The 26,184-nt window shown below is 47.7% G+C and overlaps 1 protein-coding gene across 2 annotated transcripts in view; it reads left to right on the top strand.

Moving 5' to 3' along the window:
• SRP68 (signal recognition particle 68) overlaps positions 1-25,252 on the top strand; it is a 42,063-nt gene extending 16,811 nt beyond the window's left edge. For both annotated transcript variants that reach the window (XM_005585025.5, XM_005585022.5), the window contains 8 exons: positions 8,503-8,601; positions 12,026-12,090; positions 17,824-17,980; positions 18,629-18,723; positions 20,666-20,795; positions 23,374-23,449; positions 23,886-23,941; positions 24,430-25,252. In XM_005585025.5, the coding sequence (XP_005585082.1) occupies positions 8,503-8,601; positions 12,026-12,090; positions 17,824-17,980; positions 18,629-18,723; positions 20,666-20,795; positions 23,374-23,449; positions 23,886-23,941; positions 24,430-24,657 (906 nt within the window). In that variant the 3' untranslated portion in view covers positions 24,658-25,252. The remainder of the gene's footprint in view (positions 1-8,502; positions 8,602-12,025; positions 12,091-17,823; positions 17,981-18,628; positions 18,724-20,665; positions 20,796-23,373; positions 23,450-23,885; positions 23,942-24,429) is intronic.
• Positions 25,253-26,184: the final 932 nt, after the last annotated feature.

The following is a 26,184-nucleotide window of genomic DNA, read 5'->3' as shown; positions in this document are numbered from 1 at the left end:
TATTGCCTCTCTCATATCCCTTTTATTTGCTTAAAGGACAGAAGACCTGAACAGTACTATAAAGTCAATTTTTCCTTAAACTGAAAGGCTTTTCTTGAGACCGTTCTATTGGCACTGTTGTATGGTGCTACCTCCTCTGGACAAGGGCTCTGGTAGCAACTATTTAGATTATGTGATTGGGTTAATGCTTTGGTTTTAAAGTGATCAATGCTGGAAGAAAGAAACCACTTCAGTCCTCAGTTCAGTGCCAGACAGCAGAGACAGTGGGGCAGGAATTCTGACTTGAAGAGGAGTTGGGGGAGAGAGATCCATAGGGGCAAGTTAAATGAGGGCTCTTTCAGAGCGGGGCTACAGACACGTACCAAATAAAGAACAGGAAAAGCTAGCATTTATTAAGTAATTTTGAGAAGTTACTGCTGGCATGGTGGCTCATGCCTGTAATCCTAGTGCTTTGAGAGGCAGAGGCGGGCAGATCACTTGAGCTCAGCAGTTGGAGACCAGCCTGGGCATCATGGTGAAACCCCATCTCTACAAAAAAAAATACCAGAAAATTTAGCCGAGCCTGGTGGCATTCACCTGTAGTCCCAGCTACTCAGAGGCTGAGGCAAGAGGATCACTTGAGGCTGCAATGAGCTGAAATCACGCCACTGTGCTGCAGCCTGGGTAATAGCGTGCAACTCTGTCTCCAAAAAAAAAAGGAAAAGAAAAAAAGTTAATAACGCTTAAAGTTTAAATACACATTTTTTTTTTTTTTTTTAAAGACAAGTCTTGCTCTGTCGCCCAGGCTGGAGTGCAGTGGTGCAATCTTGGCTTACTGTAAGCTCTGCCTCCCGGGTTCATGCCATTCTCCTGCCTCAGCCTCCCGAGTAGCTGGGACTACAGGCGCCCACCACCACACCCAGCTGATTTTTTGTGATCTGCCCGCCTCGGTGCCCCAAAGTGCTGGGATTACAGGTGTGAGTCACCACGCCTGGCCTATTTGCCTGTTTTTAATTGGATTATTTATTTATTTATTTATTTTTGAAGTTGAGTTTCTTTTTTTTTTTTTTTTTTTTTTTTGAGACGGAGTCTCGCTTTGTCGCCCAGGCTGGAGTGCAGTGGCCAGATCTCAGCTCACTGCAAGCTCCGCCTCCCGGGTTTACGCCATTCTCCTGCCTCAGCCTCCCGAGTAGCTGGGACTAAAGGCGCCCACCACCTCGCCCGGCTAGTTTTTGTATTTTTAGTAGAGACGGGGTTTCACCATATTAGCCAGGATGGTCTCGATCTCCTGACCTCGTGATCCGCCCGTCTCGGCCTCCCAAAGTGCTGGGATTACAGGCTTGAGCCACCACGCCCGGCCGAAGTTGAGTTTCTTGTCTATATTTTGGGTATAATTTTAGTGTCTCTTAAGCTAGCTGGTACTGATATTTTACCTCCTTCTAGGAACTGGAATGCAAAAATTTGGTAGTCCCAGGTTATTGCTTTCCTGTAGAGGTTTTTATGATATTTAAATACCAAAACAGCAATTTACTGAAAAGTCTGGAAGGAAGAAATAATACAGGGAGATAAAATATTAGACTGAAAAGACTTGAGCTCAAAGTTAATCAGCTGCCAAAGTCCAGTTGCAAAATCCTTAGTCTCTGTAGCCAAGCTTTAAGTATTGACATCCTTAGTATTATCTTTTTTTTTGAGACAGAGTTTTGCTCTTGTTGCCCAGGCTGGAGTGCAATGGCATGATTGCTCTCAGCTCACCGCAACCTCTGCCTCTTGGGTTCAAGTGATTCTGCTGCCTCAGCCTCCCGAGTAGCTGGGATTACAGGCACCCGCCACCACGCCCAGCTAATTTTTTTTTTCTTTTTTGAGACGGAGTCTTGCTCTGTTGCCCAGGCTGGAGTGCAACAGTGCAATCTCAGCTCACTGCATCCTCCACGTCCTGGGTTCAAGCGATTCTCTTGCCTCAGCCTCTGAAGTAGCTGGGATTACAGGTGCCTGCCACCATGCCCAGCTAATTTTTTGTATTTTTAGTAGAGACGGAGTTTCATCATGTTGGCCAGGCTGGTCTTGAACTCCTGACTTTGTGATCTGCCCTCCTTGGCCTCCCAAAGTGTTGGGATTACGGGCATGAGCCACTGCACCTGGCCTAATTTTGTATTTTTAGTAGAGATGGGGTTTCTCCATGTTGGTCAGGCTGGTCTTGAACTCCCGACTTCAGGTGATTCACCTGCCTCAGCCTCCTAAAGTGCTGGGATTACAGGCATGAGCCACCGCACCTGGCCCTTAGTATTGTCTTTATACTTTATCTCTATTTTTCTTTCTCTTTCTTCCTTTTTTTTTTTTTTTTTTTTTTAAGAGACAGGATCTTACTTTGTCACCAAGGCTGGAGTATGGTGAGGCAGGCATGACTCACTACAGCCTTGACTTCCCAGGCTTAAGCAATCCTCCTGCCTCAGCCTCCCAAGTAGCTGGGACACTGACACTTGCCACCACACCCAGCTAAGTGTTAAATTTTTTGTAGAGACAGGATCTCTCCTTGTTGCCCAGGCTGGTCTCAAACTCCTGGGCTCAAGCAATCCTCCTGCCTCAGCCTCCAAAGTGCTGGAATTATAGTTGTGAGACACAATGCCTGTCCTAATTAATTTTTTTTTTTTTTTTTTTTTTTTGAGATGGAGTCTTGCTCTGTGGCCTGGGCTGGAGTGCAGTGGCCGGATCTCAGCTCACTGCAAGCTTCGCCTCCCGGGTTTACGCCATTCTCCTGCCTCAGCCTCCCGAGTAGCTGGGACTACAGGCGCTCGCCACCTCGCACGGCTAGTTTTTTGTATTTTTTAGTAGAGACGGGGTTTCACCGGGTTAGCCAGGACGATCTTGATCTCCTGACCTCGTGATCCGCCCGTCTCGGCCTCCCAAAGTGCTGGGATTACAGGCTTGAGCCACCGCGCCCGGCTGTTATTTTTTGTAGAGATGGGGGTCTCACTGTGTTGCCCAGGCTGGTCCCAAATGCAGGCTCAAGCAGTCCTCCTGCCTCAGCCTCCAAAGTGCTAGAACTATAGGCATGAGCCTCTGCACCTGGCCTAATTTTTAATTTTTTGTAGTGATAGGCTTCTTACTATGTGGCCTAGGCTGGTCTCAAACTCCTGGTCTCAAGTAATCCTCCCGCCTTGGCCTCCTAAAGTGCTGGGATTGCTATTTTTTTTTTTTCTTTTTTTTTTTTTTTTTTTGAGACAGAGTCTCACCCTGTCACCCAGGCTGGAATGCAATGGCATGATCTAGGCTCACTGCAACCTCCACCTCCCAGGTTCAAGCGATTCTCCTGCCTCAGCCTCCCGAGTAGCTGGGATTACAGGCATGCACCACCACACCTTGCTAACTTCTGTATTTTTAGTAGAGACGGGGTTTCGCCATGTTGGCCAAGCTGGTCTCGAACTCCTCACTTTGTGATCCGCCCGCCTTGGCCTCCCAAAGTGCTGGGATTATAGGCGTGAGCCACCGTGCCCGGCCTATTTTGTTTTCTTTAATGCTTGATCACTCCTGATTTGTCACTAGTTGCATTGAGAGGTTATTTTTAGATAGCTCTTTCTGCAGGGAGGACAGATTTTAAATATTGCAGGCTTGGTGATTCTTTTTTTATTTTTGAGACAGAGTTTTGCTCTTGTTGCCTAAGCTGAAGTGCAGTGGCACAATCTTGGCTCACTGCAACTTCCACCTCCCGGGTTCAAGCAGTCTCCTGCCTCAGTCTCCCAAGTAGCTGGGATTACAAGCGCCCACCACCACGCTTGGCTAATTTTTTGTATTTTTAGTAGAGACAGGGTTTCACCATGTTGGCCAGGCTGGTCTCGAACTCCTGACCTCAGGTGATATGCCTGCCTCAGCCTCCCAAAGTGCTGGGATTACAGGTGTGAGCCACAACGCCCAGCCTAGGCTTGGTGATTCATATCCTCAAGTTGTGGTTAATATTTTAATTTTTGAGTAGAAGAGAGATCATTTATCTTTTTCTTAAGAAAAAAAAATATATATTTATGTATATTTGTATATTCTCATGTGAGATTTGTTTTCTTCTTTACCAGATTTCCATGTGTTTTTTCCTAAACCTCACTGGGCTGGGTAAGGTTTGATTCTTGTGCCCATAGTAGGGGCGTGGTTGGGAATGTGGTCAGACTTGCCTTGTGTGTCTCTTAGTCATACTACCACCTTCCAGCAATTTCCATAGACAAGTGAAAACAATCTGAGAATGTGCATTTTAAAGCAGGAGGTCTGTATCTCAGGACACACCACAGCCTAGCTCAGTTTCCTCCGCACCAGTCAACTTTGAAACTGAGCCTAAGGAGAGAACCTGAGACTGCAGAAAAGCCCATCCTGAAGGTTTCAAGTTTTGTAAAAGTTTACTTAGGATTGATTGATTCATTTGGACTAACCAGTAACATATTACTTCTGGGCTTAAGATTTCTCTCTGTCATAGGCACACCCGGGAAAAGGTCTAGTCAGACCACAAATTTTTGTGCAGGGAGTTTGCCACTTGTGTTTAAGAGCACATTCTGGTTGGTCCAGTGGCTGGTGGAGAAGGTCAGCGTACAGGTGGCCAGGAATCCTGCCTCTGCATGTTGAGATGAGTTTCTTATTCCACCGTCCTTTCAGGAATCATCTTAGCCTCGAATATAGATTGATAGAATAAAAGTGTAAATAGCAAAATATATTGAAGGCTTCCTGTTTGGGGACATTTTGCCCTGCCCAGGAAGAATCATGAAAGCTTCTCCTTCAGAGATTAGTGGTCTGAGTCATTGCAGTGTGGGAGTCTTAAGAAAAACACAACTGACTTAAGTCCTGCCCCTCAAATCGACTTTTTCCTTCATTGCTTTTTAAGATATTTGCAAAATTCCCAGTGGGAACTTAGAGCTTTGTGGGAGCAGTGGGGAAGTTTGCTGCTTTTAGCATCTTGATGTAGAGGCTTAGTTAAAGGGAACAGAAGTAATACATGGCAATCAGGAGGTTTTTTTTTTTTTTTTTTTGAGACAGAGTCTCGCTGTGTGGCCCAGGCTGGAGTGCAGTGGACGGATCTCAGCTCACTGCAAGCTCCGCCTCCTGGGTTCACGCCGTTCTCCTGCCTCAGCCTCCTGAGTAGCTGGGACTACAGGCACCCGCCACCTCGCCCGGCTAGTTTTTTGTATTTTTTAGTAGAGACGGGGTTTCACCGTGTTAGCCAAGATGGTCTCGATCTCCTGACCTCGTGATCCACCCGTTTCGGCCTCCCAAAGTGCTGGGATTACAGGCTTGAGCCACCGCGCCCAGCCGGCAGTCAGGAGGTTTTAAACGTGAACTGTACCCTACCGACAGGAAAAGAGGCAAATCCTGTGTAGCTGGTAAGACGAAGTTTGCTCTTTTCTTGAATGCCTGTTGCCCCAACCACTTAACCCCACCTATCTGAGAAGTGTGTTGGTGGCATGTTTGTTGGATTGCATGGAATTAAAATGGGCACTGTAGCTCATCCTTTCTGCTGAGAACATGGCTGTGGTATATGTGTGTTTCTATTTTGTTTTTGTTTTTGTTTTTTTGAGACAGGGTCTCACTCTGTCACCCAGGCCGGAGTACAGTGGCACAATCTCAGCTCACTGCAACCTCCACCTCCTGGGCTCAGTTGGACCTCCCACCTTAGCCTCCCGAATAGCTGGGACCACAGGCATGCACCACCACACCTGGCTAATTTTTTTGCATTTTTTGTAGAGATGGGGTTTTGTCATGTTGCCCAGGCTGGTCTCGAACTCCTAGACTCAAGCAATCCTCCCACTGCGTCTGGCACCATGTGTGTTTCTTAAGCGGTGCCAAGTCCACGTGTTTTTTTTTTTTTTTTTTAAGTTCTGGGATACATGTGCAGAACATGCAGGTTTGTTACACAGGTATACATGTGCCATGGTGGTTTGCTGCACCCACCCACCCATCATCTAGGTTTTAAGCCCTGCATGTATTAGGTGTTTGTCCTAATACTCTCCCTCCCCTTGCCTCCTACCGCCCGCCATTCACATGTCGTACTCAAGTTTTTAAGCCCTCTAGATTCACATGTCTTATTCCAATTGCTGAGCATTATACGGCGGCACCATTCCACAGATTTGTACTTTGAAAAATTAGGCCAGTAAAGGTTGATGAAGTGATTCTAAAGAATCTTGCCAACCTGGGGTCGGCCAGCAATATTCTATAAGGTCTGTGCTCCAGTGCTGCATTGTCCAGTGCAATAGCCACTCAACACATGTGGTTATTGACATTTGAATTAACAAAACTTCCAGCGAGGCGCTGTGGCTCATGCCTGTAATTCCAGCACTTTGGGAGGCCAATGCAGGTGGATCACATGAGGTCAGGAATTTAGACCATTGGGAAATAGCCAGGCGTGGTGGCGGGCACCTGTAGTCCCAGCTACTCGGGAGGCTGAGGCAGGAGGATCTCATGAACCCCAGAGGCGGTGGTTACAGTGAGCTGAGATCATGGCACTATACTCCAGCCTGGGCAACAGAGCAAGACTCTGTCTCAAAAACAAAATAATAAAAGATAAATTAATAAAACTTCCGTGTGCTCAGGTGTGCATTGGAGAGCGCACGTAGAGGACACTGCCAGCAGCAGAGAGTTCTGTTGGACAGTGCTGCTCTGGTGGTTCCAGGAGGGAATGGTGGCTGTGTTTGCTTTACTAGATTTATAGGATGAATGAGCCCCAGTTCGTTCCCAAGTTAGTGAACAACTAACTTGGGAAAGTCAAGTAACTTATAAGTGGAAAAGTATGTTTGATTTATATTGGGTAAGTTACAAGGAAGATTTTTTTTTTTTTCACGCTGGAGACTAAGAAAAGAGAAGAAAAAGATTCTTTAGAGAACTTTTAAGAAAAGCTTTCTTAAGAAAAAAGGTTTTTCTTTTCTTTTTTTTTGAGACGGAGTCTCACTCTGTCACCCAGGCTGGAGTGCAGTGGCACGATCTCGGCTCACTGCAAGCTCCGCCTCCCGGGTTCACGCCATTCTCCTGCCTCAGCCTCCCGAGTAGCTGGGACTACAGGTGCCCGCCACCACGCCTGGCTAATTTTTTGTATTTTTAGTAGAGACGGGGTTTCACCATGTTAGCCAGGATGGTCTCGATCTCCTGACCTCGTGATCCACCCGCCTCGGCCTCCCAAAGTGCTGGGATTACAGGCGTGAGCCACCGCGCCCGGCCAAAAGGTTTTTCTTGAAGCGCCCACCCCCACCACCCCGGTCCCAACCATCTCTTAAACGGGTAGGCAGTACTGGGTTTTCGTTTGAGCTTTCTTAGAGCTCAGTTGAATATTAAGACATTTTTTCAGATTGAGCGTTAATTTCTATGAGAAGTCAAATATCATAATGGAATGTTGATGTTTTAATTTCACAGTGGGTCTGCCAGTCACACAGGTTCATCTCCTTTCTGCCTTTTGTCCATTTCTATTTGCTCGGTTAGATTCTTTGGGATGATAATGTGGCTTGGCAGGTATTTAGGTAGTGAATCACTTTCTCACTTACCCAGCTGTGTAGCAGACAGGTGACGCCCAGTACTTATGCAAAGACTGTCATCTCATGCGTGTCAACCTTGTCTGTCCTAAAAATTGTTCTCAGAGTAGTCATGTGGAATATCTGAGTGCAGCATGTCTGTGGCAAAAAGAACTTAGTGTGATATTTAGAACTTTTTTTTTTTTTTTTTTTGAGCTGGAGTCTGGCTCTGTCACCCAGGCTGGAGTGCAGTGGCGCGATCTGTGCTCACTGCAAGCTCCAGCCCCCGGGTTCACACCATTCTCCTGCCTCAGCCTCCCATGTAGCTGGGACTACAGGCGCCCGCCACCGCACTGGGCTAATTTTTTTTGTATTTTTACTAGAGATGGGGTTTCACCATGTTAGCCAGGATAGTCTCGATCTCCTGACTTCTCCTGATCCGCCCGTCTCGGCCTCCCAAAGTGCTGGGATTACAGGCGTGAGCCACTGCACCTGGCCGAGAACTGTCTTTTTGGTGGGTATTGATTAGTCATTTTTATTACTTGCTTGGACCTAAGAGAAACAGTCTTTGAGTTGGGTTACATTTGTGAAAGGTAATTGTGTTGGCATACAGTAGAGCTTGGCAGTTTGTTCTGGAAGGAAGATAAATGAAGTTCTGATGTGCTGTGCTTCAGTGTAGAGTGCCCCAAGGCCAGTCTGTAAGGCCCCTCAAGGGGTGCCAGGTGCTGCGCAGAGGGCGAAGCGCTGCAGGGAAGTAGCAGGAAGCTATGCTAGGAAGAGACATAAAGCCTTTGCTAAGTCTCAGATCAGTTATGCAGACAGCTTTTTCAGCATGTTTACTTTTAAAAATAAAACTCCCCTTTCCATATGAATAATGACTAAGGCTATAAGAAAACATTATATGGTAGAGAATAATAACAATTAAAATGATGTCTGGTGTGGAATGCGTGAGTGAGTGTGTGGTCGGGGGACTCCAGGTGCGATTTTGCTCTCCTCCCATTAGATGACTATGGTTTGCTCAAAGGAAGGTCTCTTACTTTGATCTGCCCTTGTTTAGGCCGAAAGCGAAGAAACCAAGGAGCGCCTGTTTGAATCCATGCTCAGTGAGTGTCGGGACGCCATCCAGGTGGTTCGGGAGGAGCTCAAGCCGGATCAGGTAGGACCCTCAGCTGAGCCCTGGCCCTTGCTCTGGGCAGGGGTCCAGGTCAGCCTGTGTCCCCTTCTCAGGTGGACCCCAGTGCTCTGAGTGCACTGTTCTCTTGGCCACTGTTTCGGTTTTGTTTTTTTTTTTTGAGGTGTGGTTGTCGGGACAAATAAAGGCTTCTGGGCTCCATTACACTGAGAAATTAATCCCTCCCTCCCCTGTTCCTCCTAGTGGTTTCCTGTATGGCCTATGAAGCCTGTGGCCTCAAATTCTGTCTCCAGGTGGACTTCTCCAGTGCCTTCCTTTTTCTGAAAACACTGTCCCTGTGATTCATTCAGGCATCTAGGCTGAAAACCTTAGATGTATTTGTCTCTTTTGTCCCTGTCACCCAGCCCACTTTCTTCTCCATTTGCAGGGCCTCATGCCTATTGTTGATTCGCCTGTTTCTATTAGCCTTTTCTCTTGTGCCTAGGCAACCGCAAAGGTCTCCTAATTGCTTCTTCTGTCTTGGTCCTGGTTCTCTTCTCCAGGCCTTTCTTTTGTGAAACACAAATGGAATCTTTCTAAATCTAGTTTCCCTGTCTAATTTTAAAAAGCCCAGTGATTTCCTGTAGGGATTGAGCAGTGGCCTCCAAACTTTTATCCTGATAAACCCCATAGGCAGCGTTGAGCCTGCACCACTGATGCATTTATTTATAAATTATATACCTTATTATTTGACTAATTTGTCATATATAAAATGCATTAAAATAAGGACTTTTTTGAATGAGATAAATAGAAATAGAAATTCTAATTTTCTTTTCATACTCAGACTCCCTGGGTTTTATGTGCCCTACTTAGAGACCACTGATCTCTCAGTTCAGACTTGAGCTGGCGTACAAACCTTCCCCAGTCTGTTCCCAGCCTTGTACTTCACTACATCCTTCTGAGTCCTCTCCCTCAAGCTGTTCCACTTACGGACATCTCAGTAATGCTTTTCCCACCCAGTGTGTTACACTGTTCTCATTCCCCTCCCTCCTCACTTGGTTAATCTTTCCTGCCACTCTTCACTTGTCCAAACCTCATCTGTTTTTCAAGGTCCAGCTCATAGCTTGCCATTTCTGAAAAGCGTATGCCTGCACCATCCTAGCCCACAGAGATCTCTGCAGATTCTAATTATCTGATACTTGCAGCTATAAGTTTTGATAGTTAAAGGCCGGGCGCGGTGGCTCAAGCCTGTAATCCCAGCACTTTGGGAGGCCGAGACGGGCGGATCACGAGGTCAGGAGATCGAGACCATCCTGGCTAACACAGTGAAACCCCGTCTCTACTAAAAATACAAAAAAAACTTAGCCGGGCGAGGTGGCAGGCGCCTGTAGTCCCAGCTACTCGGGAGGCTGAGGCAGGAGAATGGCGTGAACCCGGGAGGCGGAGCTTGCAGTGAGCTGAGATCCGGCCACTGCACTCCAGCCTGGGTGACAGAGCGAGACTCCGTCTCAAAAAAAAAAAAAAAAAAAAAAGTTTTGATAGTTAAGTATTACCTGTTCATAAAAACTTACTTTTATTGTGGTAAAAAAGTGTTAAACATAAAACATACCACCTGGGCCGGGCGCGGTGGCTCAAGCCTGTAATCCCAGCACTTTAGGAGGCCGAGACGGGCGGATCACAAGGTCAGGAGATCGAGACCAGCCTGGCTAACATGGTGAAACCCCGTCTCTACTAAAAAATACAAAAAACTGGCCGGGCGCGGTGGCTCAAGCCTGTAATCCCAGCACTTTGGGAGGCCGAGACGGGCGGATCACGAGGTCAGGAGATTGAGACCATCCTGGCTAACACGGTGAAACCCCGTCTCTACTAAAAAATACAAAAAAACTAGCCGGGCGAGGTGGCTGGCGCCTGTAGTCCCAGCTACTCGGGAGGCTGAGGCAGGAGAATAGTGTAAACCCGGGAGGCGGAGCTTGCAGTGAGCTGAGATCCGGCCACTGCACTCCAGTCTGGGCGACAGAGCGAGACTCCGTCTCAAAAAAAAAAAAAAAAAAAAAAAAAAATACAAAAAACTAGCCGGGCGAGGTGGCGGGCGCCTGTAGTCCCAGCTACTCGGGAGGCTGAGGCAGGAGAATGGCGTAGACCTGGGAGGCGGAGCTTGCAGTGAGCTGAGATGCGGCCACTGCACTCCAGCCTGGGCGACAGAGCGAGACTCTGTCTCAAAAAAAAAAAAAAAAAAAAAATACCACCTTAACCATTTTTAAGTATACGGTTCAGTGGTAAGTAAATGTATTTATAATGTATAACCAACCATCACCACCAGTCCATCTCCAGAACTCTCTGCATTTTGGAAAACTGAAACTCTGAACCCATTAAACAACAATAACTTCAAGTGTTGCCTTGCAACTATTTTTTTTTTCAGCATCTGCCACAAAGCCTTGAGTATAAACTTTGTTTTGAATCACTGCTTTCTCTAAGGAGTCACCTGCTTCCTTGCCCCGTTAGGCTGCCTTTATGTATTGTGCTTCCTTCATCGACTTAACAGAGGTGCCTACAGAGTCCTAGCCCCTGTCACTGTCACTCACCTTGAATGCATAGCAGTTGGGAGACACCTCACAGAATGTAAGGAATGTGGTGCAGCAAAGGCTCATTCATTTCCTGTTGCTACAATCATATTACCACAAACTTAATGGCTTAAGATGATACAAATGTATTATCTTATGCTTCTAGAGGTCAGAAATGTAGTGGGTTCACAGGGCTGTGTTCCATTAGAAGCCCTAGGGGAATCCTTTTCCAGTATTCCCAAGAATACATCTCCTGGCTTCTAGCAGCTGCCTGTAGTCCTTGGCTTGTGGCTCTCCATTTGTGCTTCAAAGTGATTAGCTCCTCTCCCCTCTGCTTCCATTCCTTCATCATCTCCAGCTCTGACCCATCTGCCTCCCTCTTCTCAGGACCCTGGGATTACATTGGGCCCACCCAGATAATTCAGAGATCCTTAATCACATCCGTAGAGTCTCTTTTACCATATATGGTAACATCTTCACAGATTCCACGGAGGCTAGCATGTAGACATCTCTGGGGTACATTATTCAGCCAGCCACAGAAGGCAGGCTCTGACAGCACAAGGAGTGGAACTGGTATCTGTGGCATAGATCTTCACACAGAGCCGTGGACTGTGGAATGTCTGATTTTAATGCTTTGGGGTTAGGCACTGGGAGGGGTGGACAGGAAGTCTCATCTGGCCGTTACTCTCAATTATCTTATTTGAGGTCAGTGTTTAGATGCCAGTGGCAATTTGAGTGCCACTGTTGTTCTCGATTATGTCAAGTAGTAGATCTTTGATATTTGAGGACTCCTGTCTTACTAGAGTCTGTGTCTATGTTCAGGGCACTTTGGAGACCCCACCATTGCATGAGGTGGTCAGAGCGACAGCATCGGTTGCTTTACTTTTTGCCTTTTTCACTTTCTGCAGAAACAGAGAGATTACATCCTTGAAGGAGAGTCGGGGAAGGTGTCTAATCTTCAATACTTGCATAGGTAAGGGTTATTTTAATTTTTCTACTTTTTAATATTGTTAAAATACCATTTGAACAAAAGAGTGTATGTAATATTTATGTATACTTACATTTATAATTTCTTTTTTTGTTTTTTTGTTTTTTTTTTTTTGAGACAGGGTCTAGCTCTCTCACCCAGGCTGGAGTGCAGTGATGTGATCTCAGCTCACTGCAGTCTCAATGGCCCAGGCTCAATCAGTCTTCTCACCTTAGCCTCCCACTGAGTAGCTGGGACTACAGGCATGCCCCACTACACCTGGCTAATTTTTTTTTTTGTAGAGATGGGATTTTGCCATGTTGCCCAGGCCGGTCTCAAACTCCTGGACTCAAGCAATCTTCCTGTCTCAGCCTCCCACAGTGCTGGGATTACAGGCGTGAACCACTGCACCTGGCTTACATTTATAATTTCTTAATGCGTAAAAATGCTAATGCATGTATGTCCATTGTATCAAATGAATATATATGCTATATTTACATTTTATGTGCCTAATTTAAGATTTTTACATAGCTTAACTAGAACACAGCCAGGCACAGTGGCTCACGCCTGTAATCCCAATACTTTGGGAGGTTGAGATAAATGGATTGCTTGAGCTCAAGAGTTTGAATTAGCTGGGTGTGATGGTGCACACCTGTGGTCTTAGATACTCCAGAGGCTTGGGTGGGAGGATCCCCTGAGCCTGGGCAGTTCAAGGCTCCAGTCAGCCATGATCATGGTCATGTCACTGCATTCCAGCCTGATACGGCCCTGACTCCAAATTCTCAAAAAAACAAAAACAAGAACACAACCAGTGTTTGAAGCTCCCTGCGGCCCTTTCCTCATTTCCTTCCACTCCTAGAGCTAACTGCTCTCCTTCCCAGCGCCAAACTCTAGAAGTTGGTCTCTGTGTTTTGAATGTGTTACGGTTGTCCATTTCACATTGAAGTTTAATTTCAACTCAAGTTTAACTCCATCCAGAGTTTATTTTTGTGTAAGGTCAGGATCTGCTTCACTTTCTTCCATAAAGACAATAGGTTGTTCTAGTATGATTTATTGACTACTCCATCGTCTCCCCGCTGATCTGCAGCGCCAGCCCTGCCAGGCATGTGTCCCATTTTCTCCATGTGTGTTCTTTCTCTGGACCCTTCTGCTCCATTGATTTGTCTGTACTTGGACCAGCACAGTGCATTATAACTTTGTGCCAATCTCAACATCTGATAGAGCAAGTTCTCCTCGCCAGGTTTGTCCTCAGGGGTCTCTTGACTCTTCTTGTTCCTTTCTTCTTTCATCATTTATATTTTAAAGTCACATCGTCCCAGCACTTTAGGCAGCCAAGGCAGGTGGACTACTTGAGTTCAGGCATTCAAGACCAGCCTGGATGAAACCCCATCTCTGCAAAAAAAAAAAAAAAAAAAAAAAAAAAAAATTTTATGCCCGAGTATATGCCCGTAAGTCCCAGCTACTTGGGAGGCTTTGGTGGGAGAATTGCTTGAGCCCATAAGATCTAGCCTACAGTGAGCCATGACCCTGCTACTCCACTCCAGCCTGAACAACAGAGTGAGACCCTGTCTCAAATGAATAAAGTAAAATCACCTCGTCAAGTTTCTTTCTTTTTTTTTGAGATGGAGTCTTGCTCTGTAGCCCAGCCTGGAATGCAGTGGCGTGATCTCAGCTCACTGCAACCTCAACCTCCCAAGTCCTGATTCAAGCAATTCTCCTGCCACAGCCTCCCAAGTAGCTGAGATTACAGGCACACGCCACCATGCTCAGCTAATTTTTTGTATTTTTAGTAGAGACAGGGTTTCACCATGTTGGCCAGGCTGGTCTTGAACTCCTGACCTCATGATCCGCCTGCCTCAGCCTCCCAAAGTCCTGGGATTGCAGGCGTGAGCTACCGTGCCCAGCAAGTTTCATTTTTTTAAAAGATGATTCATTTTGTTTTACAGAAGAGAGGAAGAGTGACATATTTTTGGAATGGACAGGGAGAAGATTCTTGGGAAAACTCCACTTCCCATCAGATTCTCTCTTCCATCTGACCTTGAAATTGTGATTCTTAGTCACTGCTTGTAATTTATATGGTGAGCCTGACAATATTCTTAGCCATTCCCCTGCCCCTCTCCATATTCCTATAAGAGCAAAACCACAAAAACTCCCTTCATTACCCTTAAACTTCATCTTAGGAGTTTTATTTTATGTGAATGTCAAATTCACACGAAATGTCCTACCAGAGGACTCAGCAAGAATGGCCCTTAAATGTTGTCTGTTTCAACAGCCAATGAGAAAGGTGAGGTTCCAGGAGGTTAAGTGATGTGTTTGTAGTTAACAGCCACAAAGAATCAGGAGTTAGTCTAACTTCCTAACCTTGAAAAGACCCTTTGAAACATTCAACAAGGCTTAGGAGACTTTTGAAATTTTGAAGCCCCCTTGCCCGTGGATTCATTTTCCCACCTGAAGGTATAGCTGGTGTCACACCATGAATTTCAGTTAGGTCAGAGGCCAGCTTTGGGGTAAACTGATGAATCAGGAATCAGGCTGCTTTTTTTTCCCCCCCAAGACAGGATCTTTCTCTGTTGCCCAGGCTGGAGTGCAGTGGTACAGTCACAGCTTATCGCAGCCTCAACCTTCTGGGCTCAAGCGGTCCTCCCACCTCAGCCTCCCAAGTAGCTGGAACTATGTGTGCCACCATGCCCAACTAACTTTTTGTATTTTTTGTAGAGACAGGTTTTCAGCATGTTCAGGCTGGTCTTGAACTCCTGGACTCAAGCAGTCTGCCTGCCTTGGCCTCCCAAAGTTTTGGGAATACAGGCATGAGCCCCATGCCCGGCCCAGCTTCTGTATTTCAATAAAACTTTGGAAAGCTGTATCTAAATTCCCATATCATTTTGTGTATAATATTTCTTTGTTTTGAGTCTGGTTTCTGCAAAGCTTTTTAGGAAAATCCATCTCATGACCTCTCCTGTTTCTCAGAAGCATCCACTTTTAATTCGTTTAACACATTTCTGTGGGATTTACCTCAGTATCTCTAAATAACGTGCAGATTTGGGATTTCATCATTTTGTACCTTTCCACCATTAACCCTGTCTCACTCTTCCACTCTGCTTCTCCCTGCCTTGACCCTTCCTAACCCCCACCTAACATTGCTGACACCATCTAAGAGCTCCTTTATGTTCTCGGAATGTTTTGTTTTTGATTTTTGAGACAGTTTCACTCTTGTCGCTCAGGCTGGAGTGCAAAGGTGTGACTCCACAACCTCCGCCTCCTGGGTTCAAGCAATTCTCCTGTCTCAGCCTCCTGAGTAGCTGGGATAATAGGCGCACACCACCACGCCCAGCTAATTTTTAGCCACTGCGCCTGGCTTTTTTTTTTTTTTTTTTTTTGAGATGGAGTCTCGCTCTGTTGCCCAAGCTGGAGTGCAGTGGCGTGATCTCGGCTTACTGCGACCTCTGCCTCCCAGATTCAAGCCATTCTCCTGACTCAGCCTCCCTAATAGCTGGGATTACAGGCGCATGCTACCATGCCTGGCTAATTTTTGTATTTTTTTGTAGAGACGGGGTTTTGCCATGTTGGCCAGGCTGGTCTTGAACTCCTGACCTCAAGTAATCCGCCTGCCTCAGCCTCCCAAAGTGCTGGGATTATAGACATGAGCTACCGTGCCCAGCTGAATGTTATTTTTAAAGATAGAGTGTCTCATTCTAATTTCACAACTGCACAGCCTTCCCTTATGTTTCTGGGGTTATTAATAATCATTTTTTGAAGTTCTTCTCACTGCAAAGTGTGGTTTCTCCTGCTTGCTTATTTTTCCCTCTTGGTTCTGGCCTCTTCTTGGTAGAGGCTTTCCTTAATTAAATGTCTAGTGATCCTTGGTCATCCCACTCCTGTTGAAGGGTGTGGCTTGTCAGATGCAAGCTTTGCATATACACATGAGGCTCATCTTTTGGTGTCTGGCTCTGCCCTTCCACCAAGGACTCCAACTCGAGAATCTTGTAGGGTTTCTGTTGCACTGTTCAGATATCTGGGATATACCAGGCTGCTGTTGTTCTGGAAGCCGAGCAGAGAAGAGACCAATGGGTCAGTGCTCAGAACTTGACAGTCCCTGGATCTTATGCTCATTTTGGAGCCCTTGACCTCAGCTGTGCTGGTGTCCTCTGCCCACAGCATCTTTTGTATCCTATCTAAGCTGTGGCCTCCGATCTGTTGGAGTGGGATGGGACTCTAGGGACAGAAGTGCTGCTTAAACAGAGTTTAAACAGTTAACATGTTTTTAGCCCCAAATCTTAAAAGGACTTGCCAGGTGGTACAGTTAAAATAGTCTCTGCAGTTTATACACATGGTTAGTATGCATAACCACCCCAAGCGATTGTACCTTGGTATTTTCTGAGCAGAGAAGGCCCTCAGATGAGTAGGCACAGCTGCAGTGGGAGGACACTGGCCTTGTAGTGTGAGCTAGTCAGGGAAGTAGTCCTTGCTCCAGAAACTGGCTCGCCATCCATGGCCCATGTCTTTTTTTTTTTTTTTTTTTTCATTTGAGACAAGGTCTCACTCTGTCACCCAGGCTGGAGTGCAGTGGCGCAATCTTGGCTCACTGCAACCTTTGTCTCCCAGGCTCAGGTGATCCTCCCACCTCAGCCTCCTGAGTAGCTGGGACCAGAGGCATGAGCCACCATACCTGGCCAATTTTTCTTTTTCTTTTTTCTTTTTTTTGAGATGGAATCTCGCTCTGTCGCCCAGACTGGAGTGCAGTGACGCGATCTCAGCTCACTGCAAGCTCCGCCTCCCGAGTTCACGCCATTCTCCTGCTTCAGCCTCCCAAGTAGCTGGGACTACAGGTGCCCGCCACCACGCCCGGCTAATTTTTTGTACTTTTGGTATAGATGGGGTTTCACCGTGTTAGCCAGGATGGTCTTGATCTCCTGACCTGCCTGCTGCAGCCTCCCAAAGTGCTGGGATCACAGGCCTGAGCCACCGCGCCCGGCCCCCTGCCCCCACCTTTTTTTTTTTTTTTTTTTTTTTGAGACAGAGTCTTGCTCTGTCGCCCAGGCTGGAGTGCAGTGGCGTGATCTCGGCTCACTGCAAGCTCCACCTCCCGGGTTCATGCCATTCTCCTGCTTCAGCCTCCCAAGTAGCTGGGACTACAGGCGCCCGCCACCTTGCCCGGCTAATTTTTTGTATTTTTTTTAGTAGAGACGGGGTTTCACCGTGTTAGCCAGTATGGTCTCGATCTCCTGGCCTCGTGATCCGCCCGTCTCGGCCTCCCAAAGTTCTGGGATTACAGGCTTGAGCCACCGCGCCTGGCCCCCCCTTTTTTTTTTTAATTTTAGAGTCAAGGTTTTGCTATCTTGCTCCGGCTAGAGTGCAGTGGTGTGATCATAGCTCACTGCTGCCTTGAATACCCAGGCTCAAGCAATCTCCTGCCTCATGAGTTGCTGGGATCCCACTCTGTGTGTTTGTGTGTTTGTTTGTTTCCTCCACTGTGTGGTTCTTGAAAAAGGATGCAGAAGGTATAAATCAAGCTAAAAATCAAATTTTGTGATAAGATCCCAAACGGGTCCCCTGCAAACTTGCCACTGGATAGTAGCCAAATGGAGGGTCCCTTGAAGTCCAGGCCAAATGGCCCTGCTGTGGCCACGCCCCCACCAGCCCCCCACTTCCTCTGGGTCAGCCCCAACTCATAGTCCAGTCCTCCTCCCAGTTCCTCTGCTTCTCTGAGTATAACTTGAGTTGACTTATGGTGCATTCCAGCTACCTGACTTACATCAAGCTGTCAACGGCAATCAAGCGTAATGAGAACATGGCCAAAGGTCTGCAGAGGGCTCTGCTGCAGCAGCAGCCAGAGGATGACAGCAAGCGCTCCCCCCGGCCCCAGGACCTGATCCGGCTCTATGACATCATCTTACAGGTGACCCTTGAGGACCAGGAAGGCAAGGGCCTGTCGTTTTCCTTTGCCTGTGTCAGGCACAAAATGACTTAACTTTGCATCACAAAAGGACTGTGACAAGCAGGACCTGTTAGTAGCTGGGAAAAGACAAAGGTCTTACACCAGTTGTGCAGTCTGTGAGCCACTACCTCTCAGACATGTTGATCTGTAGAGAATAGTGACCCCAGGTCATCACTGAGCACTTCACCTGTATAAGATGCTCCCAGGTGCCACAGAGCATCTGAGACCTGAGTCCATGCCATCTTGGCCCCCAGGGAGTTTGTCAGTCAGTAGGACTGTGAGACACACAGTCAAGGCATCTGAGTAGATGCTAAGCAAAATAAAAGCTCAGAGCTGGAACAGATCCCTTCCAGCTGAGATGGGCCAAGTCTCTGAAGGCGGGTGAGCTAAGAGTTGAGTTGTAAAGGACAAATATGTTTCCAAGATCAGAGAGGGGAATGGAGGTGACACCAGGTGTGGCTGCTGCCAGGTCACTTCACAGGCTTTTCCCCATTGTATTGACCTCGGGCTTTTTTTTCCTCACCCTTACCCGTTCTTACAAGGTCTTCTGTCAAAAATTCAATCTAAGATCTTCTCTTCATGAATTTTCTTGTTGCATCTGTTGTACAGAATCTGGTGGAATTGCTCCAGCTTCCTGGTTTAGAGGAAGACAAAGCCTTCCAGAAAGAGATAGGCCTCAAGACTCTGGTGTTCAAAGCTTACAGGTAACGTCCCATGGGATAGGCAGAGTTTTCCTCTGCCTCCCAGGTTCTGTAAGCATTGGGAGCATGACCCAGCCCATAACAGTTGGAATCGTTGGCCTTGAGTGTATGTGTTACCTTGCCTGTGATCACAGGAAGGTCAGCCCAGCATATTCAAGGGGAGTTTCTAAAGGCTGTGGCCAGTAGTGGCCAGTGATGATGTCTGCCGTCTGGCCAGGTCAGGGGGAGTGGAGCACACGTGTTAAAGTTGGCTTCCTCGCTGGGCGCGTTGGCTCACACTTGTAATCCCAGAACTTTGGGAGGCCGAAGTGGGTGGGTCACCTGTGGTCGGGAGTTTGGGACCAGCCTGACCAACATGGAGAATCTCCATCTCCATTAAAAATACAAAATTAGCCGGGCGCGGTGGCTCACGCCTGTAATCCCAGCACTTTGGGAGGCCGAGGCGGGCGGATCACAAGGTCAGGAGATCAAGACCATCCTGGCTAACATGGCGAAAGCCCGTCTCTACTAAAAATATAAAAAATAGCCGGGCATGCTGGTGGGCGCCTGTAGTCCCAGCTACGCGGGAGGCTGAGGCAGGAGAATGACGTGAACCCGGGAGATGGAGCTTGCAGTGAGCCGAGATCATGCCACTGCACTCCAGCCTGGGAGACAGCAAGACTCCATCTCGGAAAAAAAAAAAAAAAAAATTAGCCAGGCGTGGTGGTGCGTGCCTGTAATCCCAGCTACTCGGGAGGCTGAGGAAGGAGAGTAGCTTGAACCCGAGAGGCAGAGGTTGCGGTGAGCCAAGATTGCACCATTGCACTCCAGCCTGGGCGACAAGAGTGAAACTCCATCTCAAAAAAGAAAACTTGTCTTCCTCTACTTTCCTCCTCCCTCCCAGGGGAAAAGGGGCATGCATTGAAAGGGTGTTAGTTAGTGGAACCAGAGTGGCCAGTTCAAGGAACTTGAACTAACTCGGGATAAAGCTAAGCTCGGTTTCTTTTTTTTTTTTTTTTGAGACGGAGTTTCACTCTTGTTGCCCAGGCTGGAGTGCATTGACACCATGTCGGCTCACCACAACCTCCACCTCCTGGGTCCAAGCGATTCTTCTGCCTCAGTCTCCTGAGTAGCTGAGATTACAGGCATGCGCCACCACACCCGGCTAATTTTTTTATATATTTTTAGTAGAGATGGGGTTTCTCCATGTTGATCAGGCTGGTCTCGAAGTCCTGACCTCGGGTGATTCACCCACCTCGGCCTCCCAAAGCGCTGGGATTACAGGTGTGAGCCACCGTGCCCAGCCTAAACTCAGTTTCTTGAATGACTTGTGTCATTTGTAACTTGGAAGTAGGCTGGGTAGCACAATGGGGCCCAGCCAGGATGGAAGGCAGAGCCCCATGCATTCTTGCCCTTCCTCTTCTGGCCCTCACACGCCAGTGTGCTCTGGTATTCCAGCGTGCCCCATCTTCACTCCATGGCCCCTTCTGTCCTCTCAGGGACCAGCAGCGCTTAGTGTCTGCTGAGCCCAGGAGAGGAATTTGACTCAGAAAGAACCTTCTGTGGGTTCTGTGTTTGGAAAGCGATGAGCAGAGATGAATGATTGCGACTTGGGTGTGTGGATCGGGGTGGGATTTCTGTTTGAGCCGGGCAGCATTCTTCCTTCCTTCCTGGCCTGGCCTCACCATGCTCCTGTTGGGATCTGTTTCTCCTCTGCAGGGTCAGTCAGTCAGTAAAAAACCATGGCTCACTGTTGGGCCTACCTGGGCATCTCTGACTGCTGGGAAGCATCTCTGCAGGGTAGCCTACAAATCTGAACACTTCCCATGAAGGGAGCTCCCATGCAGTGATCCCACGTTAAGAAACCTGTTACCAAATGTAAAATTTTGCCTTAACTGCAAGGAAAGCCTTGGTCTTGGGTAATTGCTGCTTTAGAATATTGTGGCTCTTTTCCCCTCCCCATCAGGTGTTTTTTCATTGCTCAGTCCTATGTGCTGGTGAAGAAGTGGAGCGAAGCCCTTGTCCTGTATGATAGAGTCCTGAAATATGCAAACGAAGTAAATTCTGATGCTGGCGCCTTCAAGAACAGCCTAAAGGTGAGACGTTGGCCTCTCCTTGTTTGCAAGCCCTGGCAGGTTATGGAGTCAGCTGTGGAGGAGCTGCGAGGGTACAACAGCTGGGCTCCACCTCAGGCTGGTCCTCCCTAGCTGCCCATGGGACCTGGTATGGCCCTGACTGCCCAGGAGCTGCAGACTGTGTCACTCATGGCTGTGCTCCAGCCCTAAGGAGGATTTAGGTATGAAGAAGGGAAGGCATTTTTCTGATTTAAAAGAAACCACAGGAAAACCTGAAGTACTGCTCTCAGACTTGACTACACGTTGAAATCTCTTAGGAAGATTGTTTTCAAGGTAGATGTCTGGGTCGCACCCTAGAGATTGCGGTTCTAATTAGTGTGAGGGGTCTGAAGTGGGCATTGGGACCTTGAAAGGCCCTAGTGATTCTGACATGCAACAAAGTGAGAAGCACTGGTGAAGCCATCCTGCAGGGCCTGTGCGAGACCAGCAGCAGCAGCGGGGGCCTGGCTAGGAATGCAGCCTGTCAGCTCCCACCTGGGACCTTCTGCTTGTTTGGTTTTTTTTTTCTTTCTTTCGACAGGGTCTCGCTCTGTCACCCAGGCTGGAATGCAGTGGCACCATCATAGCTCACTGCAGCCTTGAACTCCCGGGCTCAAGTTACCCTCCCACCTCAGCCTCCTGAGTAGCTGGGACTACAGACATGAGCCACCATGCCAGGCCAATTTTTATTTTTTTGTAGAGATGGGGGGGTCTCACTATGTTGCCCAGGCAGGTCTTGAACTCCTGGCCTCAAGCAGTCCTCCTGCCTCTCCCTCCCAAAACCTTGGGATTGGAGGCATGAGCCACCATGCTGGCCAGTAACTGCATTTTAACAAAATCCCCAGGCCATTTGGGGGTCCATTAAAGCTAAGGAAATGCTTGATCTAAAGAACAGCCCCAGGGCCGGGCGCGGTGCTTCACGCCTATAATCCCAGCAGTTTGGGAAGCTGAGGTGGGCAGATCACTTAAGGTAAGGAAATCAAGACCAGCCTGGGGAACATGGCAAAACCCTGTGTCTACAAAAATACAAAACATTAGCCAGGTGTGGTGGTGCACACCTGTAATCCCAGCTACTCGGGAAGCTGAGGCAGGAGAATCACTTGAACCTGGGAGGCGGAGGTTGCAGTGAGCCGAGATCACGCCACTGCACTCCAGCCTGAGTGACAAAGCAAGACTCCATCTCAAAATAAATAAACAAAGCGCAGCTGTGGAAGGCTTGCTTTGCTTTACTTTTTTTTTTTTTTTTTTTAAGATGGAGTATCGCTCTGTCTACCAGGCTAGAGTGCAGTGGCACGATCTCGGCTCACTGCAACTTCTGCCTCCCAGGTTCAAGCGATTCTCTTATCTCAGCCTCCCAAGTAGCTGGGACTATAGACATGTGCCACCAAGCCCAGCTTATTTTTATATTTTTAGTAGAGACAGTTTCACCATGTTGGCCAGGCTGGTCTCAAACTCCTGACCTCAAGTGATCCTCTGACCTCAGCCTCCCAAAGTGCTAGGATTACAGGCGTGAGCCACCACGCCTGGTGCTTTACTGATTATTGAATGACGACTAGCTTCTTAAGCTTGTGGCCTACTGTGATGATATAGAACTTGTTGCAACATCAGCTGGTCTAAGGAATCCATATATATTTGACAAGTAGAGACCACTTAGAAAAGCAAGCAAAGGTTCCTGTTGTTGATGGAGTCACGCCAGCGTTGGAGCTGCTGGATCCCGTGCATGCTCAGAGGGGTGGAGAAGAGCTCTCTGCCTTCAGAGTGCTTGTAGTTTTGTTGCAGCCACAGACTGGCATGCAGGAGCCCACCTATGGATGCAGAAGAAGTAAAAGAGATCCCATGCAAAGGCAGAGTTAGGAAAGAGCAGAGGGATGTGGGCAGGTGGGGGTGACAGGCGTGGCAGCGTCGCCACTGTGGAATATCATCTTGGGACACGGTGCAAACCAGTGTGGCCCTGATTTCACGTGCTGAATTGCTTTGTGGGGGACGTGTCAGAGAATGGAGGCGGGAAGGGTTCTGTGGTATCCAGACCTTCTCGGGTCATTCCCAATATGCCAAGCAAGAGACTGAGGCCGGGAAAATTCATCGCCCTCGCTGAAGCAGTGGGATGTAACGACGAAGGCCCTTGAGCGAGATGGCCCAGCCCTTTACCCCAGCCCGCTGCCACTTGGGGGCATGGCCAGCACATTGCCTAACCTCTCCATGCTTCCGTTTTCTCATCTGTAAAATGGGAGTGCAAACTGCCTCAGGATTATTGAGAAGGTTAAGCTAGTGATTATGTAACCTGCCTAGAATAATGCCTGGCACACTGTTTTAGTGTATGATAAATTTATTAATATTATCAACATCATCTTTATTTCCAGGCATTATTACTTAAGCCGTGGCATAGCTTTTCCCATTTGAACCAGGCTAGCACTTTTAGTTTTGTTTTATTCTAATAGGGAGAACCATTTAGAAAGTCTAAAGTCCTATGAAAATACCAGTGGGGTCGCTTAACTCAGGTTAGGTTGGTGTGCTCTGACCTGGCCCTGACTCGGGAGTACACGTTTTCTGAATCTTACAGGACCTACCTGACGTGCAAGAGCTCATCACTCAAGTGCGGTCAGAGAAGTGCTCCCTGCAGGCCGCGGCCATCCTTGGTGAGCCCCCTGCCTGGCCTTTGTATCCCCAGACTTCCCTTCCTGCCACTGCCCTTCTCTCCCACACCCCACACTACTGTTTTAAGGTTGAAAGGGTTGTCTCGGTTCATCTGTAAGATGTTTCTTTTTCCTGGCCTTTACTTGGGCCAGCTGGGCATCAGATCGTGTAGAAGCATTTCGAGATGCGCTGTTACACTGGCCCTTCTCCCTTTTACTGTCCTCATGCAACTGTGCTGGCTTCACTGGGCCGACAGCGTTGGATCTGGGATTGATCTGTTTATCTCCACCACTTCTCAGCAGGAGACAGGACTGGCTTCCCCACGTACTGGCTCCTTTTACTTTTGGGATGTAGGGGCCACCTGTGTGATAGGCCTCATTTGTGAGTAGTGAGCTATTATAAATCATTGTTCTTACTGAATCCCTGTGAAACTTCCAGATGGAAACGATGCTCATCAAACAGAGACCTCCTCTTCCCAAGTCAAGGACAATAAGGTAAGTCTGGGCTGTAGTTTTTGAGGATTACAAAGCAGGATTAGTAACAAACTAGAAAGGCAAGCTCATTGTAGAGCAGTGGACCCTAAATTTCTAAGGAAACCCCCACCTCTCTCCCTTCTCTTACCCAACCTCAAAGCTTCCTGCATAAAGCTTCCTAGATGTCAGATCATCCCTGGGAAGAAGAGGGTTGAGGAACCTGTACTGTACAGAGTAGCACCTGTGGGTAAGAGCTCTAACTCGGAACATGGCCGACAGACCTGTACCCCAGTCCTAGCCTGCCCGTCTCTTAGCCTCTCAGGGTTTCAGTGACTCTGACTGCAAGACAGGGACGTGGTAGCCGCTCCTCGTAGGAGGCTGTCAGGATTGAGTGATTGAGTGAGATGGCGCCTGTAAAGCTCTGAACCAGGCAGTCGGCACTCAGGAAATGTTCACCAAGGGTGTTCTGTGACGGATGCCTACATATGTCTCTTTGATTTGACTTCCAGCCTCTGGTTGAACGGTTTGAGACATTCTGCCTGGACCCTTCCCTTGTCACCAAGCAAGCCAACCTTGTGCACTTCCCACCAGGCTTCCAGCCCATCCCTTGCAAGCCTTTGTTCTTTGACCTGGCCCTCAACCATGTGGCTTTCCCACCCCTTGAGGACAAGTTGGAACAGAAGACCAAGAGTGGCCTCACTGGATACATCAAGGGCATCTTTGGATTCAGGAGCTAACCAGGCTCTTCCTCAGGGGTGGGGGAGATTCTGACTCTTAATCTGTATTGTGAGAAAATCCCAGCAAGTTCCATGATATTAAATCCAGGTCTGCGTTGGCCCGGGGCAAGAGTTTAACATCTTCGGCCCTGCATTCCTACATCTGTGTTTGTACACATTCTTAAGCCGTGTGTTAGGAGAGCACCCTGTCGTCTTCCGGTAAATGTGTGCGGGGTCATCCTGTCTCCTAGGCCTCCTGGGAGAGGGCCGCTGCTGTCTGGCGCCCTGTGAGCTGTGATTGCCTTTGGTCAGTGGTGTGTTCAGGAGGCCACACCAGGCACAGATGGGGCCTTGAAACGCTTTGTCATGCTTCTTCACTACCATGGATTTGAAATGAACTCATCCTTGCTGTGAGCATCCAGGATCCCTTGAAAAGTTTATCTATGACTATGAAACTGGCAACGTCACCCCAGAATTACGGTCAGCCTTATTCCCCTTCACCTCCCAGTGAACGCTAAGAAGTTTCAGACAAGCAGAGAGCTCTATTTTTAGAAGAAATATGTTACACTCAGAAATGATAAAACCAAATCTTATATTAAAAGGCAAAGATGATGGAGACTGTGCCCATTTCTTATGTGCTCTCCCTCATATCCAGTCCCTGTTCTCTCCTCGGGAGCCTGGCTGTGTGAACCCAGTGAGGTCAAGTGTAACCTGACTCACCAGCAGCTAGGTGTGGCTGATGCCAGATACAGATGTTAGAGGGCACTATTTTTCAGGAGTTCCCAATGTGTAATTTTTTGATGCCATTACATTTTAATCCCCTTCTTTACTCCCCTTTTTTTCTTAGTCATCCCTTTTCACTTCTATTATAACATCAATAATAGAAGTCACAAAAACAATGTAAGAAAGCAAGGAATAAAAGTGATTTAAACATGTACCTGACACTTATGATTCCCTTTGGAAATCAAAACTCACCTGTCACATAGGAAAGAAAAGTCGCCACGAGAAATGTTGGCTTAGTTGTTTTCAGTTTTTGAGCAAATCCGGTGGCTGGAAGAAAAGGCTGACTGGTTAAAAATCCGAGAGCATTGTTTCAGGATGGCATTGTAACTCCGCCAGGGTTCCCTTTGCCCGCTGCCTAGATGGAGCTGATTCATTGAAACAGGAATTGTAATAGAGTTTAATTCACACAGAGCTGGCTAAACAGGAGACTGGAGTTTGTTTTTACTCAAATTGGTCTCCCTGAAAATTCAGAGACTGGGAATTTTAAGGATAATTTGATGGGCAGGGGGTCTGGAAGTGGGAAGTGCTGATTGGTCAGGTTGGAGATGAGGTCATAGGGAGTTGAAGCTGGCCTCTTGTGCTGAGTTGGTTTCCTGGGCAAGGGCCACAAGACCAGATGAGCCAGTTTGGATGGATGGTGCCAGCCGATCCATAGAGTGCAGGGTCTGAAAAATATCTCAAGCACCATTCTTAGGTTTTACAACAGTGATGTCATCCCTAGGAGCAACTGGGAAGGTTCAGAATCTTGTGGCCTGTGGCTGCATG

Source organism: Macaca fascicularis, chromosome 16 (genome assembly GCF_037993035.2).
Source record: "Macaca fascicularis isolate 582-1 chromosome 16, T2T-MFA8v1.1".
Taxonomy (NCBI): Eukaryota; Metazoa; Chordata; class Mammalia; order Primates; family Cercopithecidae; genus Macaca; species Macaca fascicularis.
The sequence above is the reverse complement of the archived record's forward strand: the minus strand, read 5'-3'. Positions and strand labels throughout refer to the sequence as shown.